This window comes from Nicotiana attenuata, chromosome 10 (assembly GCF_001879085.1).
Source record: "Nicotiana attenuata strain UT chromosome 10, NIATTr2, whole genome shotgun sequence".
Taxonomy (NCBI): Eukaryota; Viridiplantae; Streptophyta; class Magnoliopsida; order Solanales; family Solanaceae; genus Nicotiana; species Nicotiana attenuata.
In genome coordinates, this window is record NC_031998.1 from 16,928,216 (window position 1) to 16,951,147 (window position 22,932).

The following is a 22,932-nucleotide window of genomic DNA, read 5'->3' on the forward strand; positions in this document are numbered from 1 at the left end:
ATTTTCTTTTTCTTTTTCTTTCTTTCTTTACCTTTTCGTATTCACGATAAAATACCACGGGTTAGCCAGTTTTCGGACTGGCCATTCAAAAATAGCTAGCGTTTGTTAAGTTATTGAAAAATAGCCATTATTTTGCTGCAACAGAGACCGGTCTAGCATAATATACTGGAGTACGGTGCACCTGTGTATGAACTTCCAGCATATTATGCTGGACCGATATACTTTGATGGCTCCAGTATAATATATTGGAGTTCCAATATACTTTGCAAGTACTGGAGTTCCAGCAAAGTATACTGGAACTCCAAACTCCAGTATACTTTGCTGGAACTCCAGTACCAGCAAAGTATACTGGAATTCCACTATATTATGTTGGAGTATTTTCCGGATTTTGAATAGTGTTTTTGTTCAGATTTATCTTTGCATGAAAAGTGGCTAAATTTCGATGACTTTTGAAACTGTGGCTATTTTTGAATGACCACTTGTAAATCTGGCTATTTTTGAATTTCTCCCAGTATTCACGCCAGTGCATCCAAGAGTCTGAGAAAAGCCTCGGCAAGATAAAAAATACGCGAGGTGATTTCTTTCATCTGCCTAAGCTTGTGGGAGGTTACTTGGTACATGTGCTCATGGAACGTAGTAGGTACTTACTATATTAGGTACTTACTATATTAACTAAGGTGCATACAAGTTGATTCGAACATCATCGTTATATAAAACAATATTTAACCTCTTTCCCAAAACAAAAAAATAACAGACTGCAACTTCAAATGCTATAGAAGGAAAAGTTGAAAGACATATATATCTCTCAAAAGTATAGTTTGGAGAATGAGTCAGTTTAAGATTTCTAATAGGGAAATTGCACATTATGATACTTGCATAAAGTGTCAAGTTTTTTGTTGTTCCATTTAGCAATACAGCTAGTAAACTATTCCACATAAGAATTCCAAAAAGTTTGTAGTGTGAGCTTTTTTCTTTATTTTAGAACCTCATTCCCTTTTCAAGAATTTTCCTAAAATTATACTCCAATATACAAAAGCAACCTTTACCTTCTTCCTCTTTCTCCCTGCAAACTGCCAGTTCTACCTTCTTTCTGGCAAGGGAAATGGGAAAATGACTGGTCCAAGTCTATGTTGCTCGGCCCTCCAAAACTGTCCCTGGGTGTGTGTCGGATCCTCCAAAAGTAGTGTATTTTTGGAGAATCCGACACGGGTACGGCAACAGTTTTGGAGAGTCAGGCACAACATAGGTCCAAATAAAGGAAAAGCTCCAAAAACTGCATAGTCCTAAAATACTTAGTCACAACATCTACATGGACACATCAGATGGATATTTCTTTGGGCAAAGGCGCCCTCGGGTGCGCCCCAAGTCTTAATGCCTCAGACAGGAGCAAAGGAAGATCTATTTCACCTACGCCTTTCATATTGTTTTTCAGAGGGCTATACAACAAGAGAAAGTAAGAAAGGCAACAGAACAGACCAAAAAAGAAGAACAGATATAAGTAGATGAAGATTTCACCCAATTTCTTCGCATACATTGACCTCAAATCCCTTTACATCCTTTCTAAATAGTAACTACAGGTAAATCAACAATAGCCAGTTTAATATAACAAAATTCCAGGGGATTATACCAGGCTGCGAGGGGTGGGAAATCTTCCAGAAGAGTACTAAAATGTTCTTAGCCCCCAGAAAAAGGACAAAAATAGCAGGATAATCCACTCTTTTTTCCCCCTGTATGATACATGGACTTCAATATCTTACTAAAATATAACAAAACGGATAATGACCGTATAAGTTCTGACTTCACCATGGCATAATTCAGTAAGATTTTCCACCAGATTGTCCTGACTTGATTAATCAGAATAAGTACAACACATGGCTTTTAGCTAGATTTAGCCACCAATGAAAGCCACTCCGGATTGGTCCAAGGCCTGAAGGCTCCTTCCTGTGTGAGATTCTAGCAACCACAGAAGAACAAACTTGGAGCTTATATTGTAAAATTAAATTTGTGTAGAACACCAAAAATGTGATGAACAGAACATAGTAAGAACCCAAAAGCCATTGCCTCAGATATGGTATTAATGTAAATGCTTTTTCAATGCAAGCATGGAATTTCTTCTCATAGTCGAATGAGATCAATGTTCAAGTAACTTTTATAATAGTTGCAAGCAACCGGCATATGAATATGAAATTTAGGCTTTTTTAAAGCTTCAATTAAGCCTAATGAAAAACCAAAAAAGAGAAAATGCTAGCTTCAATTGGATCAGGTTATCGATCTTCCAAACATTTGATTCTGCAAATCCCTTGAAAGTTTAAACATAGGCCAATAACAAAGTCAGACAAGAGATAAACAGCAAGGATGGTCTGTCTTATATAGGCATATTGTGTAAACTTCAGTTCATCGAACAATAGCACCAAATGATTTGCTTACGTAATAAGTTACTCATTTTTTTTTATAAGGAACAAGTTACTAAATTTGATTATCCAGAAAACAATCGAGGACGAAGAAGCTTGGCTTTGGCTACAAAGTACTCCATAGAGTGCTTCATTTATATTGTCACTTGTCGATATGTTGATTGATCTGATCATTACCTGAGCACATGAGAAATAACTCTTGATGGAATACTAAACATAATTACTATTAATGAGGTCAGAGGAATTTATTATGTTATCTATTATTACTAAAAGGATTAGGATAATAATTGCTTTCTCAAGACATCTAATTGGACTAGCATTTTGACTGTGAAATGCGGTTAAGCCGTGTACTTAAAACTGATATCCATAAAATAATTTCTTTTTATATTGATCAGTTAGTTCACCTTTTTGAGCAACTCACCTGTAACCAAAAGAAAAAGCCGCGCAAGATGTATAACTTTTTTCTGTTGTCGGCGTCAACTTCTTTAAGTCTTTCATGAAGGTCTGCACGTTTAAAGCGGACAATAATTACATAATGTCATTAAGTGAAACTAAAATAAAGATTAACAGAAACGCAGAGATCAAATGCTGTTTACAGTATCAACTGCAGAGAATACAAAGCAGAAGTGTCCAAGAAAATTTTGATTAAGGTGAAGGGGTCCCCGGTGGAATTAACTTTTGAACTGGATATGTTTAGAAAGTGAGAAAAGAAGCCTCCTCTATCACTGGATATGTTTAAATAATCAAAATGCCAAAAATGCCAAATATTCCAAATATCCCAAGCTTAGTTATTGCTGTTAACCGAGATACAGATTGCTGTAATGGAAAGAAAATCACTTACCATAGAGTGTAAAATCAATATGCTAGAGGTGAAATCTTCTTTAGATGACAGTAATTTGGGAGGACTTCCAGAATAGAAAATTGATTCAAAAACATTATTTTTTGGATTGCCAGAAAATTGTTCAAAAACCAGATGAGATCATGACATAATTCTTAGAGATCATATATGCATGTACATTGGCGTCTTCACTACTCGTACAGGGAAGGTGGAACAAATGAAGTCCAGAGCAGTCAAAGAATGAACCAAACCAAATGATTGTTCTAGAATGGCTATTCCTCACAATTGTGATGTTTGAGGCTCTCAGGAATAATTCTTCGATTACTGCTATAACATTATTACACCAAGAGATCTCGAAAGAATTTCTAGAAATTGATGGAAAACTCAGAAAATATCTAGGAATTGTTCTACAATGGCTATTCCTCACAATTGTGATGTTGAGGCTCTCAGTAATAATTCTTCGATTACTGCTACAACATTATTACACCAAGAGATCTCGAAAGAATTTCTAGAAATTGATAGAAAACTCGGAAAATATCTGTAATCTGGCCAGGTACTTCAGGAAGGAGAAAACTGGGGAGTTTTCTATTGGTTAAAGTCCAACTTTTTCAAGCATATTACCTTTTCAACAATTTGATACTTAGCCAAAGGTATCACTTCTTTAGCTGTTTTCTTGGATAGTTCAACAATTAAACGGCAACTTTCTCCTTTTTTTCCAACCCTTGCACACAGGTGTAGTAGGGTATTCATACTAGGACAACCTTCTAGGCTCATGACTGATTATCTATACACTAGAGATACGTAAAAAAATTATACCAAAAGCTTGAAGCGCATCCTAGATCTTCCTTTTTTTCCTAAGGAAACGGGCCAAGTGGAGTACTACCAATCTATACTATATTAAAAGCACGAAGGCCCTTAGCGAAATGTCGTTCGTCTTTTTTACCTTTTAAAAATGAATTTCACATTGGACAAAATTGTAATTATATTTATATTATTTTCCTAATATGTAGAACTTTAAAATTAACTAAATTTTATTTATTAAATCCTTCCTTATTTGAAATATGTAAAATCTCCTAATACTTAGGTATTTAAAATTAATTAAGATTTTACTTCTATAAATTTTTTCCTTATTTAAATCGTATGACTATTACGATTCTAAGTTTTTAAAACATTAGGAAAAGCTTTTCTTCAAAACATTTGTCTTAAAATTAAACACTTGAGAATTGTGAAGTATATTTTTAAGAATATCTTGAATTATTTTTTTAATGTTTAGATATTAGTTTTAATCAACTTTAAGAGATGTTGTCCATCAAGTATAAAATTAATTCGGGAAAGAATTACTCCAGCAAATATGAGACCAATTGTGATAGCTTTATTAACATTAGTGTTTTACTATATGTTATAATCTTTCATAAACTTTATTTTAGACGTATTAAATTATATTTTATAACTTTTTGTAGCGCGTGCAATTAGTTTAGACATATAAAATTTAATATGGTCTAATTGTCACTTTTTATAGGTATCACGTACCACTTGTCACATTTTGCGAGCAAATATTTAAATAACTTGAATAGACTTGAATATAATCGATGAGCATGTCTAAAGAATATTTTCAATTCTAAGCCACTAAAATTTATTAAAATCTAAAATTTTAAGGAGCCTAGCAGGTGAAGAAAAGGAAATAATATTCATTAAACATGCCCTAAATCATTAGAAGCATAAAAATAAAATAAATATAGCAGAGAAGGGAAAATCAAACTTTAAGTGGGAGATAAAAGTACTAATTAATAAGAAATTTTATCATAATTTATTCACTCATTCGAACAACCTTAACCAAATCCAAAAAAGCATATAGTTTATAACACTTTACTAAGGATAATATACATACTATATGGTATATATAATACTTAATACTTGGAGTAGTATTTTTTACTCCAAGAACATCGTCAATAAAGAGATATTAGGTCAGATACAAAACATAACATATCATATTATCTTTATAAAAATATATTAAATACAGAATTTATATAATTAACCTACTTAAATTTTTAATCTTTGCAAGTTCAGAAGATACCCAATAACTCTGCATTCAACTATTTCGCCCATGTAACATTTATTTTTCAATTTAAATAAATATTGTATTTATCTCGACGTCAATTGCTATTGCACATAATTTATCCGTATTCTCAATTTTATTCACTTTTTTTAATATACGCAAAAAATACGTGCAACGCACGTACACTAAAGCTAGTATAACTTAAATTCATCTAGAAGTAGCCTTCCATTTCTCGCTAATAAATTTAGATATAAAAATATATAAAAGCCTTCACTATACCCACCCCCCACCCCACCCCCGCGGCCGGCTCTCCCTGTTTGTACCTTTCTTCATCCCCACATGTTTGGTCAGTGAAAACTATCCTCCTCCTTACCAGGCCTAAAAAGATAAACAAAAAAATATATATATAATGAAAAGAGGAAAAGTGAAAACCAAAATATCCATGAGAAAATGATAAAAATGGTCCTTTATGTCTGGAGTAGGTTCAAAATGACCTCTTAAATATTCTCTTGAGCCTTTTTGGTATATGTCAAACATTTAGTAACTCTGTCTACATCACACCCATTGGGGTACAATCTTTCTCTTACGTGAAGGGGAGATGCTTTGTGCACTGGGCATTCCTTTTCTATCTATTAAATTTAATGAAAATTATAAAATAAAAAAGATTTAACCAGAAATACTAGGATATACTATCAAATCCCAAAATTACACATCAAAAACTGCATCGAACATTAAAAATAACAAAAAATAATCTTGCACTTAAAAACAGTACCAGACACCAAAAATAACAGAAGTTACTTCAGATGTAAAGGGCAGTCCGATGCACAAAGTATTCCGTGTTCATGCAGGGTTCGAAGACTATTCGCACACCAGGGGTATATGTAATATTTTACCCTAATGCACGCATTAGTGACTGTACCTTTAAATGTGAGTTCACATTAACATTTTTATTTTATAATCTTCGTTAAATTTAACAATCAGGGCCTGTCAAATATTTAACACAAATCAAAGGTGCTCATTCTCAACAATTCTAAAGGACCAAAATTGCTAAGAATATACTTAATGGACCATCTTAAACTACCTCCAAACTCAAGAGACCATTTTTATCATTTTCTCAAATATCCACCAAGAAAATCCTAATATTAGAAACATCTGTAAGGAACAAAACTAAGCAAGCAGAGGTATATGGTAAAACAAAGAAAGAAGAAGATTCTCTTATTTCCTTTTTCTCTTACAGAAATAAGGGGCTGCAGCATATTCATTGAAAAAAATATTGAATCTTTATTGCTATTTAGTTGGTGAAAAAGGAGGAGAAAACAAAGAAACTCCTCCTCGACAGAATATAGATGGGAATATTGTATGATGATGTAGTGCTTGTGAATCAATCAGAAAGAGAAGGAGACCCAAGTGTGATTACTGTAAATTGTCCTGATAAAACTGGCTTAGGCTCTGATCTTTGTCGCATCATTCTCTTCTTTGGTCTCTCTATTGTCAGAGTTGGTATGTTTGCTCCATCTTTTATCTTCTTCCACTTCCATTTACATAGTAACTATAGTGAAGCTTTCATGTGTGTGTGTGTGTGTGGGGGGGGGGGGNTAAGCATTCAGGTACAAACACACTAGGTTAAATGAGCTTAAGAGAGACAAAAATCATTCATGTTAGACACATGTAATAGACAATTAGAGTTGGGAATTTTTTAGGCAAGTTCAGAAGATACCCAATAACTCTGCATTCAACTATTTCGCCAATGTAACATCTATTTTTCAATTTAAATAAATATTGTATTTATCTCGACGTCAATGCTATTGCACATAATTTATTCGTATTCTCAATTTTATTCACTTTTTTTAATATACGCAAAGAACACGTGCAACACATGTACACTAAAGCTAGTTATACATAAAAATGGCCCCAATTAGCTGTGTCTAATGGTTAATTACTATTACCCTCTTTAAAAAAATTATTCTTTCTATTTTCTTTATATTCTAGCCTTCTTCTTCATTTTTTTAATCTTTTTTCTTCCTTTCTTCTTATGGGTTTCATTTGACAAAAATTCTTCTCTTGATTCTTCTAAAATTATCTTTCTTCTTCATTTATGTCTTCTTCTTTCAACACTATTTAGTCCACCAAGAGCCCATAATTTTTACCAAACCCGAATTTTTTTATCCCAATCGTTGTATTAAATTAAGATTCCCAGTGAAAATGAAGGTTAATGGAAAATCCAATGTTTAATCGGAGTTCAATGGAGAAAATTATGATTGAGACATGGTGTAGGCATTATGGAGGAGATTTTTTATTTTTTATTTACAAATAACCATGTGCTTATCCCTTCATCCTCCTTCTTTGATTTTTCAACCCCCAAACATTTACCCGTTTAATTGTTTTTATTATTAACTAAAATTCTTAATTAAATTAATATTTAAATTAGGCTGAATAAATAGAAGGGTGTACCACACGCACCACTAATTGACGAGGTTTTTTACTATATAAAGTATATAAAGTATAGTTAAGGGGGTTTTGGAGACACGTGATAATTTAAGTAGGTAACTGACAAAAACGTAATATTTTAGGGGGTTTCAAGGTATTCACTCTAAATGTTACTAGTACTTTGAAATGCAAAGCAATGCATCACAACACTGCAATAAAATAATAATAATTTAAGATGCTTATCTCACCTTCATAGTGGTCCAAATATGATTTTCCCATTATCCTTGTCGGGTAAGATATTCCCCCATTACGCAAGTCCATATTCCTTTCAGTAAACTTTTTACTTTTGACAGCTTTCCACAGTCCTATATATTCCTTTTGATCGTAAGGCTTCTCAAGAAGAGCCTTGACTTTCCGCCAGAAATCAGAATGCACAGTTTCCGTTGGGCAGGTATCCTCAACCTTAATATTCATTATATCATCAGTATATAAGCATCAGAGCGGAATATTTTCCAGAAACTTTAAATTAACTAAGAAAGCAAGGAGGTGTGGGGAGGGTAAAATAAAAAGGGGAGGAGACACAGAGTACGAGGATCATACACTTTCATAGTGTTTAGTTGAAGAAGCTTGCATGAGACTAGAGCTTCCTTCTTTCCCAAATTTACCATTATCATTAACAAGTATTTCAAGATCTTCTTCAGCAGCTTTGCTTTCAAAATCATGACCACTTTTAAATGAAGCTTCATCTACATTAGCTACCTCTTCTTTGACAGGGACAATTGCTGATTTTGCCCCCGCTACCTCTTCGTTGACAGTGACATTTGCTGATTTTCTCCCTTTTCGAGTCGTCTTCTCTTTACTTGACCTCTTCTTTTTCTCATCCTTTCCATGCCTCTTGGATGCATCATTTTGGTTCATGCTATTTTTCTGGCTCGTAAGCCTCTTTTTCTTCTTTTTCTTGGATGCATCATTTTTCCCATTTACCTTACATTTCCTAATAAATGAGGTTTTCAAGCGCCAATTCTTGCTTATAAATTTCTCCAGAAGTAAGGAATAGTCTTCATCCACATCAGATGCCTCTTCTTTGGTAGTGATATTAGCTGGTTTTCTCCCTTTCTCTGTCTTACGCTTCTTATTTGACTTATTCTTTGTCTCACCCTTCCGACGCCTCTTGAATGCACCATTTTCCCCCGTGCTAAGCTTCTGGTTCATAAGCCTCTTTTCTTTCTGAGAATCAAAAGGCTCAAATATCACATCGCTATCTCCTGCTGATCCATCATTATCATTTTCCAGGACAGTTCTTGAAAATGGCTGACTTTCTACTTTATCTTTGCTACTGACATTACCTAAATCCTTCGCATCCCCATCATCTTGTTGTTTTCTCTGTCCTGAAAGTTCGCACTCTTCATCAGATCCATCCTCTTTCTCATACTCTATGAACACAGGAAACCCATCCTCTCTATCAATTTTAACCACATACGATTTCCCATTTGGCTTAGCATTAGCCAAAAACTTCATGTATTCTGGGTCATCCTCATCCTCGTCCTCATTCTCATCCTCATCCTCACACTCTCCCTCATCCTCGTCCTCGTCATCTTCATGATTAAGCCTATCCCTAGGAACAGTGAAACCTTCATTTCCACCTCCATTTGTGTATGACTGAGAATCTTTATCATAGTTATAGAGAAGCATCAAAAACTGTACATAGTCTTCATCCACATTCTTAGTCTTTCTAATCTGTTTTTTAAAACGAACAACATCACTATTCTCAAACTCTGCACCATTATTGCAATAGTGCACCCTCTTTCTCTGTAAACGGGATATGTCATACATTATATCACAGCCCTTCAATCCCAGTCGCCCCATTTTAATGGGATTCAGCTTTTAAAACGAACAGATCAGAGCAACAACTTCACTCCTATCCCCAACCTTTCCCCACATCCACAAACAAATCAGTTCACTACCTATCCACTACCTATCTTGAAGCTTCTTAAACTCCATTACCAATGTCAAGACCTCTGCTGAAACAACAATCAGAAGCAAACGAAAATGAATATACTCAATGTGAGTTAACTAAAGATATTTTTTACCAAAAAAAGAAAAGGCTTACCCTGTGCAGAAGATGCTCCTTAGGGTAGGAGGAGAGCGGGCATATAATATAAGCAGCCTTCCCTTTGGATTTATGCTAAGATGATTCTTCCACGCCTGGAACACATGACCTGCAACTAACCAAAGGAGCAACTTTTTCATTGTGTCAATGTTGCCCTCTAGTAACATTGAATTTTTACATTCACACAACATCAATATTTACAAAAACCTATAACTTGTTAAAAGTTCCATAACATTCAGCTGAATCCATTGTTCAATTGTTGAAGGGAAAAAGAGTCAGCTTTCTCTGAAGTCTTAACACTTGATACTCTATAAAGAGGACATCATCACTTTAAAGAACAATAACCACCCATCATAACTTTGGTTAAAGAGATAATTAAATAAATAAAGTACGCCTTTTCTAATAGCTTAAACTTTTCGATGGAGTAGTAATACAAATAGATTTAACGTGGTATGAGAATCCACATGTATCGCTCAAGAAAAAGAACATTGAACACATAATTAAATAAATTAAATTATAATCTCTCTAGCTGCTGAGTATTTGCTAGCCGCAAAGGCTTTGGTCTAGTGGCAAGAACACAACACGTGAATTGTTTTAGGCGCACGTCAGGGTTCGAATCCTGCAGCAGACAAAAGCTTGGTATTCAAGTGGAGAAGGGTAGAGAGTCTGGTCCTTATTCATCGAGTTCACGGAGCCAGAATTCATACAAGGAGATCCGAAAAAAATACTAGAGTGTCACACCTAGAATTGAACGTGTGAGCTAAAGCAATTTTTGAACGCCTTTACCACTACAGCAGAAACATCCCTCATGTCAAGTAGATTCAACAATTCATATCTAACCAAAAAAAGTTAGTTTTTGCCCTATTTACGTAGTATCACTTTCCTTCGAAGGGGATTCAATTGAACCCCCTTGCCTCCCTTTAGCCTGCCCCTGGTCCTCGGGGACAGGGCAAGATGGAGTGTTGTCGCCTGAACCCGGTACTTTTGATGCGGAACATCAATTTATGTGGAAAATAAACTAAAATTGAAACAAATAGTATGTCTGAACCCTTAATTTTAAAAGTACATTCAATGCTACAAACTCAAATCCTGGATCGCCCTCTGCTCGGGGATTCTACTATTATTAAAAAAGGATCTTTCTAGCTGCTACGCTTTAAGACATGCATTTGTGGACCAACAAAAAGAATCACATAATGGGACATAATGAAAACATAATTAAGTAAATAAAAGCATATAAAAGGGGGTGGGGGGAAGAAGACAGTCATATGATAGGAAGTACTGAAAACATAATAAATAAATATAACATAACTATATCATCTCTTAACTTTTTTTTTTTTTTTGATTTGCACCGGGTGTCCGAGTCTCTAAGAGTCCTGACTAATCCCGGGGTGCACAGGCCCTCGGCAAGGAGTTTCCCGCAAGTGCACCACGGTTAATTCAGGTTTTACCCAGTCCCATGGCCCTCAGAAATTGTTTGCACCCAGTGGGTTTGGAACTTGAATATCATCTCTTAACTTCTAAGCTTTTATCATCTTCAATTGATTCTGTTAAAAGCCAATATATCGAATACCCAAAAAAAAACGAAATGCATATATACAGATTATATGTATGTCACTTTTCAAAAAGATAAACAGAGACGCACCTATAAAACAATACCATAAATTAACAAACCATTAATGAGCCTAATTTAGCACAGTAAAATCTGAAGAATAAGAAAAGGGCATAATCTAATTGGCTGCTCACCGTGGCGGAGGAAGATGAGAAGAAGAAGCAGCGAGAATGTAACTAGTTGTCTTTCTAATTATGCCTCTTTTTTTGGGAATATCTATAAAAATTTGATTATAAATTCAATTGTTATTATAATATATGAATTTAAAATGGTGATAGGAACACATCAACTTTAAATACGAAATCTTAATTTTATTTGGATTATTCTTTATAGGTATGCTTGGTTATTCACTTATCTTCTTTTCATGTATATCAGTTTCTATGTACGTGTTTCACACGTAACAACCTAACTAAAAAGAGAAAGATGGAAAAAAAACCGATAAAGTAAATACAGTACCATAGATACGACTAATAATAAATAGTGTTAATTTCATGTAATTTATATCTCATAAAAGATCACTTTCTTAGCTAGTTCATGCCATATAGGAGCATATTTTATTATCAATATTACGTTTTAATTATTTATATAAACAAAGCGAGTAAGGAAACTTTAGTGTGCATTCATTTATTGATTGAAGTACAAGAACCTGTATTTTGTTGCAGTTTTTTACTATAGGAATGAGAAAAAGCTTTTAGCCTTTAAATAGATTATAAGTATATAAATAACATGCCAAGAAACATGTGCGGTAAAAAAGTCATTTTGTGTTAAAATATTTTAGTATGTATTACTATCATCTTTTACGGATCAAAACTAAGAAGGATTTTATTTTCACCGAATAATTTACAATCGACATCTCATCTAATTAACCGACATATTCATTTTTGCTAGTTATTATAGTTGTTGTCATAATGTATTTTGGAGAATTTACATTTTTTATTAATAATAAAGATTATTAAAAAATCTAGCACTATTTCGATTGACTCACGCTTAGCTATAATTGCTTCATGTCAAATTGTTGTAAATTTTCTTTTCTAGCCTTTTTAGCACCATCACTATGTTTTAGCACAATTGTAACAGTTATTTTAATTGTTTGAAAAAGTATATTGTATCGACTGTTGATAAATTATTCAAAGCAATTAAGTTTTAAGTGTACACATGTTCTAAGAATTTTTTTTAACCAAGCACTACAAATAATACATTGCTAATAATTTTCTATGGCCTTTTTGTTTTTATCTGAATATAAATTTACTATAAATCCTGAATTTGGAGACAATGCATGGCATAAGAGCACTTAATTGTGAAAATAAGCCAATCAAAGGAATATTAAACTTCGACATATTTCATTTCAAACCTAATCTAACATGCATTGGCCTGCTTTGAGAAATTCTTAAAAAATTAATGTTTGAAAATAAATTTTAACGATAAATTAATGAGAAATAAAAGGTTATCCCTTTTACAAATATATTAAATTCGCACGTTTTAGAATTGCCACAGCGAAGGGAAAGTTAAGCACATTTTTTAGTTTTAGGGTTTCTAGTTTCATAATTATAGCTAAATATCGGAATATTTAGTGGGCATTTGGACATGAAAATTGTAAAATTCTCAAAAAAGTGGGAAAAAAAATTCAAGTGAAAATGATATCTGAAAATTAGAGTTGTGTTTGGACATGAATATAATTGCGGGTTGTTTTTGAATTTTTGTGAGTAATCAGTGAAAATTTTGAAAAACAACTTTTTGAAGTTTTTCATATTTTCGAAAAATTTCAAAATTCATCTTAAATTGAAAATGGCCAAACAATGATTTTGAAAAAAAGTAAAAAAATTCGAAAAAAATGAAAAAAAGATCTTACGTCCAAACGGGCTCTTAGTTGAATTTAAAATTCTTTGATAGATTTTAAAATATTACTATTTATTCAAAGTATTTTTTTTTCATTAAAGAAATATATCAAAGATATAAAAATCAGTCAATTAAACTCATAATAAGATGTTTTCAAAAAAAAAACTAATAATTTAATTAATATTGGGGTTAAAATTAGATAGAGCACGATTGAACAATGGAACGATGAACTCCTAACAAAAATAAATAAAAATACATCTCTTGTTTTGTATTTGCCGTGGGAGTTTAAGCTTAAAAATACTATAATTTGACTTCTAATATGAACAATATTTAGTTTTATGTATCTTTGTTTGTAATCCATTATCAGCGTCTTATTTTGATACAAGTACTTGTGTTATTTTACAGGTGAATTTGAGTGGCATTGGAACTATGTCGTTTATTAAAATTCTAAGGAGTATGTTTTAGTACCGTCTGGATCTTTGTTCCCTATAAATTTATTCGAACATAATTTGATGTTAATAAGAAAATAATAAAATAAGTAAGAAATATAATATAAATATACAAACGAATACCTCTTCGTCCACAAATATCAACTGCAGCCGCGAACCCTCACCTCTTTCGTTTTTATATTCTATTATTGGGCCTTTTTCAATTACTAATACCTTTATCACCCATTCAACATCGGACTTTCTTAGATTATTTATAGGTACAAATTGTTTCACCAAATCTGATTCCAGTGCCATTCTCAAAACACCTGTAATAGTAACTAAGAAAAAGCTGCAAAACAATATATATCTTCTCTAAAGATGAAATAATTTTATTATTTAATACGATTGATCCACTTAATTAAAAAGGAAAACCTTCTTAATGAGCATTGAGCGGTGGCAACTTGTACTGACAATGCTAGTTATAAATAGCTAGTAATAAAGAGTTAGAGGTCTAACCAATAGTAAGCGAAGAGGAAGAAATAATACCTTTTGCTGCGAAATTTTCATATGGAGTAATACCTCTAAAAAAATTTATGATGGAGAATATAAAATAGTGCCTTCTTTTATAGAAGTGTTTGAGTCCTTATTCCTAATGGATTCAGACAATCGAATAAGTTTTCAAATTATTAAATTTGTAATAGGAATGGATTCCAAGAGGTATTGGTATTAGTTTATGATTCGGACAATATGATTAAATGTTGTCAAATATAGAAATTTTTGAGTTTCAGTGTTCCTAGAATAGGTTAGGACGTGTGGATCTATTTATGTATATAGGAATATTTAAGTTTAATAACATGTTTCTAGGATCATGTTTAACGTGTAGTGTCCTAGGCAAATAGGATATTATCCAAGAACCCCGTATTTCTTCTTTTTAAATCTTTATAATTCACTTTTTATTTATTTATTATTCATACTTAATTTTAATGTAAGAATAGGATTCTATGGCTAATAGGATTAGACGGTCGATATTGAAATTCCGATTATGGCCTTTCCTTGAGAGTTATTATATTTAATATTTTAAGGCTATTTTGGTAATCCCACATTAAGATTCATGCTTTTATAATAATATTTTAAGGCTATTTTGGTAATGCTTTTATAATAATATAGATAAGATTCATTCTCCTTTGTTTTGAATGTATAGATGAAAATATTTGCATTATCCTAGCTAATTTGGCATCTGGGTATTGTTATTTTATTATTATTTTTTATATATTTTGGACGCGTTCTCGTTACCTGTGCCACTGGGTTCTTCTTTTCACTATTATTTATTTATTTATTATTTAATTTACGCAAAAAAATAATTTAAGGTTCTATTATAACATTTTTGCGCTCCTTTGCTACGGGTGGGGCCTCACCAGTGGTAGCGGTGACAACTCCCATTGTTTGTCTTCGTGGTGTTTTGTGCGTATTTCAGGTTAGGGACTGTGGCTATTAGCGGTGAGCGGTACGTGCGTGTGCAAACATAAGGAACAACCTCGGCGANCAAGATGGCACATTTAGGAAATTGGTGGATAAGTTAGGTGGGAACATCACCCCCATGTGGCAACAAGTGAAAATGACTCAAACATCTAAATGGTGACACTTGGTTCATGAAGACTATGTGGCATATTTAGAAAAAAATGTTGGCTAAGTCATCCCCAAAAGTGAGGGCCCAAAAACCTCAAAGATAAGAGATTGTTATACATCATTTAAGAGGGAAAGATACTTGGTAAAGGTGTCATATACGTGTAGGTATATTAGTATCACTTCCTATGACTCATTCACTCCAAAGGGTTATTAAATTAAGTGGATAAGGATGGTTAAGAGGATGCCACATGGCATAAAGTTGGCCGAGGGTGGCACCAAAGTGCACATAAGTCATAGCACTTGGTGTGTCTTGTTTTCACATGACAATGCAAGCCTTTAAGACTTCATGATATACTTCTTTTGCAATTAAAATGTAGAAAGAAGGTTGAAATCTTTCCTTCTATTAGTAGGGAGCTTACTTTAGAAACATAGCAAAAACATACATCCATGATACTCCATATGTCCAACAACATGAAATATCCCATGATCATAGTGCTTAGTTCTTGTTCAAAGATTTAGAAGGAGCAAAAGTTGTTCTTCGCAAGCTCAGGTAAAAGTGTTTGATAAATTCGTCAAGTAAGGTATGTTAAGGCCAATCCTTCCTTCTTTTGGCATGATCCAAGTAACGATACGTAAACGTAATGTTGTTCCATAAGTGATTCTACTCTTAGCAGTTAAGGATGTCTATGTTATTCATTCATGTAAAAGTGATGTCTATGTATGTTCCTAAGTCTCTATTGAGGTATATGATAAAGATGTTAATGTTCAGAATATAATAATACATGCATTTTCATGATGCATTTACAATTGCGCTACGGCCGGTTAGGCAGTCATTCATTTATTACCAAGCTACGGCCGGTTGGGCAGTCATTCATTTACCATCGAGCTACAGCCGGTCGGGCAGTTACAACTGGTTGAGCAGTTATATATCATTATTTACCACCGATTGGGAAGTCATACATTTACCACCGTACAACGGCTAATCGGGCAGTTATCACTGATCAGTTGGGCAGTCATGCATCATACAATATGGATAATAGTCTCAAAGAGAAGCATTATATATATGAGTATAGTAAGTAAGCAAATATAGAGATTCAGGTTGATTCTTATATCTCTTTAATTAATGTTGACTTATGGTTGTGTTTCAGTTCTGCCTTACATATTCAATACATTATTCGTACTGATGTCCTTTTGTTGGGGACGCTGCATTCACGCCTGCAGGTATAGATAATTAGTTTGTCGAGCCCTCATAGTAGACGAGGTTAGCATTCAACGAAGGATTGGTAATACTCCACCTCATTTGGAGTGCAGCCGAGTCTATAAGTCATCGTGTTAGAGTTTTGCTACAGACTTATGGGTAGGCCAGTACCCTGTCCTATTTGATGTCTAATAATCATAGAGGCTTTGTAGACACAAAGGTTCATTTTGTACAGTATGTCAGAGGCCTTGACGACCCATATATATTCATGTTTTAAGAACGATGGTTCATTAATACAACATTTGCCCACTTATAGTTATACATTACAAGTTGTGGCGATGTTGGCCCAGATATTTAGAAGAAAAAAAATGAGTTACAGAGTGGTTCGCTCGGGCCAGTACGGCACCGGGTGCCAGCCACGTCTCCCCAGGTTTGGGGCGTGACAAGGATGCCTTGGAAAAGCTCAAGATAATTCAGGATCGACTTCGTACAGCTCAGTCTAGGCAGAAGAGTTATGCCGATCGTAGAGTTCGGGACAATGCATTCATGGTTGGAGAGAGGGTTTTGCTTCGGGTTCATCCATGAAGGGTGTGATGAGGTTCGGGAAGAAGGGCAAGTTGAGACCTAGGTATATCAGACCTTTTGGGATTCTTGAGAGAGTGGATGAGGTGGCCTACAAGCTTGCATTGCCAGCTAGTTTATCAGTGTTCTATCCGGTGTTCCATGTTTCCATGCTCCGAAAGTATCACGGTGATCTGTCCTATCTATTAGATTTTAGCTCAGTCTATTTGGACAAGGATTTGACTTACAAGGAGGACCCGGTGGCTATTCTAGCACAGTAGGTCTATAAATTGAGGTCCAAGAGTTATCCTTCTGTTAGATTGCAGTGGAGAGGTCAGCAGATCGAGGCAGCAACGTGAGAGTTCGAGTCTGAGTTTGACATGCAGAGTAGATACCCACGCCTTTTCACCACTCTAGGTACCTTTCTACGTCTGTTCGAGGATGAACGTTTATTTTAGACGTGGAGAATGTGATGACCTGATAGGTCATTTTGAGTTTTAGCCTTTATTTCCGTGTTCGGTGACCTTGATTAGCTTATTTAGCATTCCTGAATTTGCGTGTGCAGTCCCTATCTTCTTCCGAAAAGTCTTTATGTGAAACATTAAAGAAAAGTGTAAATTTTTGCCTTCAAATGATTTTATATGACTACGGTCAACATTTTATGTAACCGGGCCTGGATTAGTATTTTGACGGTCCTGGTGGGTCCATATCGTGATTCGGGACTTGGGCGTATGCCCGTAATTGAATTCTAAAGTCCCTAACTTGATTTAACGTGATCTGTTGGAAACTAGTAATTTAAAGGTTTAAAGAATTTTGAAGTTTGAACGTAGGTTGACTTTATAGCTACCAGGTTTGGATTTCGGTTCTGTGACGTGGTATAAGTTCATTTTACTATTTTTGATTTGACTGCAAAATTTGGTCCAAAACGGAGTTGATTTGACATGATTCGGACGCTCGGTTGTAAATTTGAAAGTTCTTAAGTTTCATTGAAAATTTCATACATTTTGATATCTGATTTGTAGTTCTAGGTGTTATTTATGTGTTTTGATCATGCGAGCAAGTTCTTATGATGTCATTATACTCGTCTACATGTTTGGTTGTGAGCCCGAGGGGCTTGGGGTGAGTGTCGGACGTGTTTTAGATGAGTTTGGCTAATGCTAGGATTGCTGGTGCACACCAGTTCATGTGTCTGCTGCAGATCTCACACTTGCGAGGTCTGGCTCGCAATTGCGAGCCTTGCTTTTGCGAAAAAGAGTTTGCATTTGCGAGCAGGGTCTGGGATTGGGTAAGATCGCATTTTCGAGGAAACGGTTCGCAATTGCGAACAACTCAGGATCGCAACTGTGATGCCTGGCAAAATTGTACTCCTTCGCAATTGTGAAGGAAGTGGTTGCATTTGCAATCGTGGGAACTTCGCATTTGTGATCACATTGTCGCATTTGCGACTTCTGTGGCTCTGAGGCAGGGTTTGCATTTACGATGTTCGCAATTGTGAACCTGGCTTTGCAATTGCGACATCTACAGCTGGGTAAAAGAGGGGGAAAATGGGCTTAACTCATTTCTCACAAATTCTCAACACTAACCACTCTAGAGGAAAGTTTCCATTTCTTCCCAAATTCATTAGTAAGTGAATTTAATCCATTTCCTTTCATTCACCCGTTACATTTCATGAGATTTCAACATCAATTTTAGGATTCTTATGGTGGAAATAAAGGATTTGGCTTCCACCGTCGTGAGAGCACTATTCCGCCGGCGTAAATCCGGCGAACTCTCACCGGGTACAGGTAATTCCTCCTCTCTTTCTCTGTATCTTTTCTCCTTCTTCTCTTCTTTCTCTTCCTCTCTCCCATCCTCTCATTTCTAAACTCGTCAGATCTGCCCCCTACCTCCTGTTTCTTTCACCTTTCTCTACTTCTTCAGCTACTTCACTTCTAAGGTAAACACATTTCTCCAAGTATATTAATAGTGTAATAATATACTTGTAAGAATCTAATTTCCTTTGTTTTGAATGTATAGATGAAAATATTTGCATTATCCTAGCTAATTTGGCATCTGGGTATTGTTATTTTATTATTATTTTTTGTATATTTTGGATGCGTTCTCGTTAACGGTGCCACCGGGTTCTTCCTTTGACTGTTATTTATTTATTTATTTATTATTTAATTTACTCAAAAAACAATTTAAGGTTTTATTACAACATTTTTCCGCTCCTTTGCTACGGGTGGGGCCTCACCAGTGGTAGCGGTGACAACTCCCATTGTTTGTCTTCGTGGTGTTTTGTGCGTATTTCAGGTTAGGGACTGTGGCTATTAGCGGTGAGCGGTACGTGCGTGTGCAAACATAAGGAACAACCTCGGCGAGGGTCAACGAGGGGCGGCGTGAGCTGGACAAGAACGTGATAGGTGGACGCAACGTCGCATACGCCAAGACAATTCCCAGGTTCTACTTGCGGGAGTTGGTACCTCCTGTTTGTCTTTCCCCTTTATTGTGTTAGTTAAATTGTTGCCATCTTAGTTCCTATTAGTTTATCCATAGTATTAGTGCGCCTTTAGTTGCAGCTTGTCTTTGTCTAGCTTGGTCTGTTGCCTTGTGTGTGTTAGTGATTTTCCCTTAGTCTGATGTAGGTATAGTGGCTGTGGTCTGGGATGGTCGAGTGAGGTCATGTCCTCGGGGGGAGCAGGGGGTGGGGCGGGAGGTAGGGCAGGGGTTAGGGGTGGGTCGGGAGACAGGGGAGGCAAAGGAAACAGGGGTGTCTATAGGTTAAGAATTGGGTCATGGAACGTGGGTACACTGACGAGTAAGTCTATAGAGTTGGCGAAGATTCTCTAGAAGAGGAGGTTCAATATAGCGTGTGTCCAGGAGACAAGGTGGGTAGGGTCGAGGGCGAAGGATGCAGACGGGTATAAAGTTTGGTACTCAGGAGTCCAGAGAGGTAAGAATGGAGTGGGTATCTTGGTGGATAGGGAGCTTAGAGAGTCTATGGTTGAGGTTAGACGAGTGAATGATAGATTGATAGTTATTAAGTTGGTGGTGGGAGAATACACCCTGAACGTTGTTAGTGCCTATGCGCCGCATGCGGGCCTAGATGAGGAGGTTAAACGACACTTCTCGGGGGGGAGGGGGGAGGGGGGTTAAATGAGATTGTGCGCCAGGTTCCGCCTTCAGAGAAGCTATTCATAGGAGGGGATTTCAATGGTCATATTGGGGCGACCGCATTATGGCGAGGTGCATGGAGGCTTTGGTTTTGGGGAGAGGAACGGAGGAGCTACATCGCTGTTGGACTTCGCTGAGGCTTTTGGGTTGGTGATTGCGAACTCTAGATTCTCGAAGAGGAAAGAGCATTTGATTACTTTTCAAAATGCGGTAGCGAAGACCCAGATTGACTATCTCCTTCTCAGGAGGTGTGACAGTGGGTTGTGCAAGGACTGCAAGGTGATTCCGAGTGAGTCACTCGCGTCGTAGCATAGGCTTTTGGTGCTAGACGTTGTTATTAGGTTAAAGAGGAGGAAAAGGTCTGCTCGGGGAAAACCAAGAATCAGGTGGGGAGCTTTGACTAAGGATAAAGCCCAAGAGTTGGAGTGTCGGTTGTCGGTTATGGGAGCTTGGAGGAGCAGTGGGGATGTGAACACTATGTGGTCAGCGACAGCAGACTGTATAAGGGAGTCTGCGAGAGAGGTGTTAGGGGTCTCGACCGGTGTCTCTGGTGGGCACAAAGGAGACTGGTGGTGGAATGAAGTGGTCCAAGGTAAAGTGGAAGCGAAGAAGGCGGCATACCTGAAGTTAGTTGGGAGAATAGGTGAGGAGGAGAGGCGAGCGTGCATGGAGAGATATAAGGTAGCTAGGAAGGAAGCTAAAATGTCGGTCACGGAGGCTAAGACTACGGCTTATGGTCGCATGTACGAGGAACTGGGGAAAAAGGCGGGGAGAAGAAGTTATTCTGGCTGGCCATGTTGAGAGAGAGGAAGGCTCGAGATTTGGACCAAGTGAGATGCATCAAGGACGAAGATGGTAGAGTACTGGTGGAAGATGCCCAGATTAAGAGGAGATGGCAAACTTACTTTTATAAACTTCTGAATGAAAAAGGGGATCGTGATATTGTGCTAGGAGAATTGGAGCATTCCGAAAGTCACCATGACTTCGGGCACTGCAGGCGTATCGAGGTCGAGGAGGTCGTGGGGGCTATGCGTAAGATGAGTAGGGGCAGAGCGACCGGGCCAGACGAGATTCCAGTGGAATTTTGGAAGTGTGTAGGAAGAGCAGGTGTGGAGTGGTTGACTGGGTTGATTAATGTTATTTTTAAGGCCAAGAGGATGCCGGATGAGTGGAGGTGGAATACGGTGGTTCCATTGTATAAGAACAAAGGTGATATCCAGAGTTATAACAATTATAGGGGTATCAAATTACTGAGTCATACCATGAAATTATGGGAGAGGGTGGTTGAAGCGAGGGTGAGGATGACAATTTCTGTATCTGACAACCAGTTCGGGTTCATGCCGGGCCGTTCCACCATAGAAGCTATACACCTTGTTAGAAGGTTGGTGGAACTGTACAGAGAGAGAAAGAATGATCTGCATATGGTGTTTATTGACCTAGAGAAAGCGTATGATAAGGTTCCTAGAGAAGTTCTATGGAGATGCTTGGAGGCAAAAGGTGTGTCGGTTCCTTATATTATGGTAATTAAGGACATGTATGATGGGGATAAGACTCGGGTTAGGATAGTAGGAGGCGACTCTGAGCATTTTCCGGTTGAAATGGGGTTACACCAAGGCTCTGCGCTCAGTCCATTCTTATTTGCCCTGGTGATGGATGCGATAACAAACCATATTCAAGGGGAGGTGCCATGGTGCATGCTATTCGCCGATGACATAGTTCTGATTGATGAGTCACGAGCCAGTGTTAACGAGAGATTGGAAGTTTGGAGACAGACTCTTGAGTCTAAGGGTTTCAAGATAAGCAGAACGAAAACAGAATACCTCGAGTGTAAGTTCAGTGCTGAGCCGGGGGAAGTGGACGTCGATGTGAGGCTTGAGTCTCAGGTTATCCCAAGTAGAGGCAGCTTCAAGTACCTTGGTTCGGTTATCCACGGGGGAGGGGAGATCGACGAGGATGTCACACACCGTATTGGGGTAGGATGGATGAAGTGGAGGTTAGCATCTGGAGTCTTATGTGACAAAAGAGTGCCAACGATACTCAAAGTTAAGTTCTACAAATCGGTGGTTAGACCGGCCATGATGTATGGGGCTGTGTGTTGGCCTGTTAAGAACTCACATATCCAAAAGATGAAAGTAGCAGAAATGAGGATATTGAGGTAGATGTGCGGGCACACTAGGATGGATAAGATTAGGAATGATGATATTCGGGAGAAGGTGCACGTGGCTCCCATTGATGACAAGATGCGGGAAGCGAGGCTCAGATGGTTCGGGCATGTACAAAGGAGAAGCCCAGATGCTCCAGTAAGGAGGTGTGAGCGGCTGGTTGTGGAAGGCATGAGAAGAGGTAGAGGGCGGCCTAAGAAGTATTGGGGAGAGGTGATCAGGCAGGATATGGCGAGACTTCAGATTTCCGAGGACATGACACTTGATAGGAAGTTGTGGAGGTCGAGTATTACGGTTGTAGGCTAGGAGGTAGTTGAGTCTTGCGTTACTTTGTACCTTTGTGAGCCTAGTCCGGTAGGGTTTTGTCTAAGAGAGCTAGGGGCAATGTCGTGTCTTACTATTTTCTTTTTCGACGTTGGATCCATTTACTAGCCACCGTTTTTGCTTTGCATTTTTCTTCTGCATTTTATGTTCCTATTTTTCCTATGATCTCCGTGATGAATCTAATATTCTCTCC

At 36.7% G+C, this 22,932-nt stretch overlaps 1 protein-coding gene across 4 annotated transcripts; it reads right to left on the reverse strand.

Moving 5' to 3' along the window:
• Positions 1,482–11,681, reverse strand: LOC109233079 (transcriptional regulator ATRX homolog). 4 transcript variants are annotated; one of them, XM_019398835.1, is made up of 6 exons: positions 11,586–11,681; positions 9,843–9,957; positions 8,333–9,750; positions 7,981–8,194; positions 2,833–2,915; positions 1,482–1,953 (listed from the first exon to the last, which is right to left on the reverse strand). In XM_019398835.1, exons 3-6 carry the CDS (start codon positions 9,596–9,598, stop codon positions 1,879–1,881), a joined length of 1,638 nt encoding a protein of 545 aa, XP_019254380.1. In that variant the 5' UTR covers positions 9,599–9,750; positions 9,843–9,957; positions 11,586–11,681; the 3' UTR covers positions 1,482–1,878. The 4 variants fall into 4 exon arrangements, with proteins under 4 accessions (XP_019254380.1, XP_019254383.1, XP_019254381.1 ...); XM_019398838.1 differs by having other exon boundaries at positions 8,333–9,753; XM_019398836.1 differs by having other exon boundaries at positions 9,843–9,951; positions 11,586–11,673.

What these genes read in the sequence shown, in the direction of transcription:
- LOC109233079 (XM_019398835.1), bottom strand. Translation starts at nt 9,598, where the DNA reads ATGGGGCGACTGGGATTGAAGGGCTGTGATATAATGTATGACATATCC. An exon ending in ATATTTGGACCACTATGAAG is followed by an intron (nt 2,916 to 7,980) that starts GTGAGATAAGCA and finishes TTAAACGTGCAG; the next exon opens with ACCTTCATGAAAGACTTAAA. An exon ending in GCTTTTTCTTTTGGTTACAG is followed by an intron (nt 1,954 to 2,832) that starts GTGAGTTGCTCA and finishes TGTGGTTGCTAG; the next exon opens with AATCTCACACAGGAAGGAGC.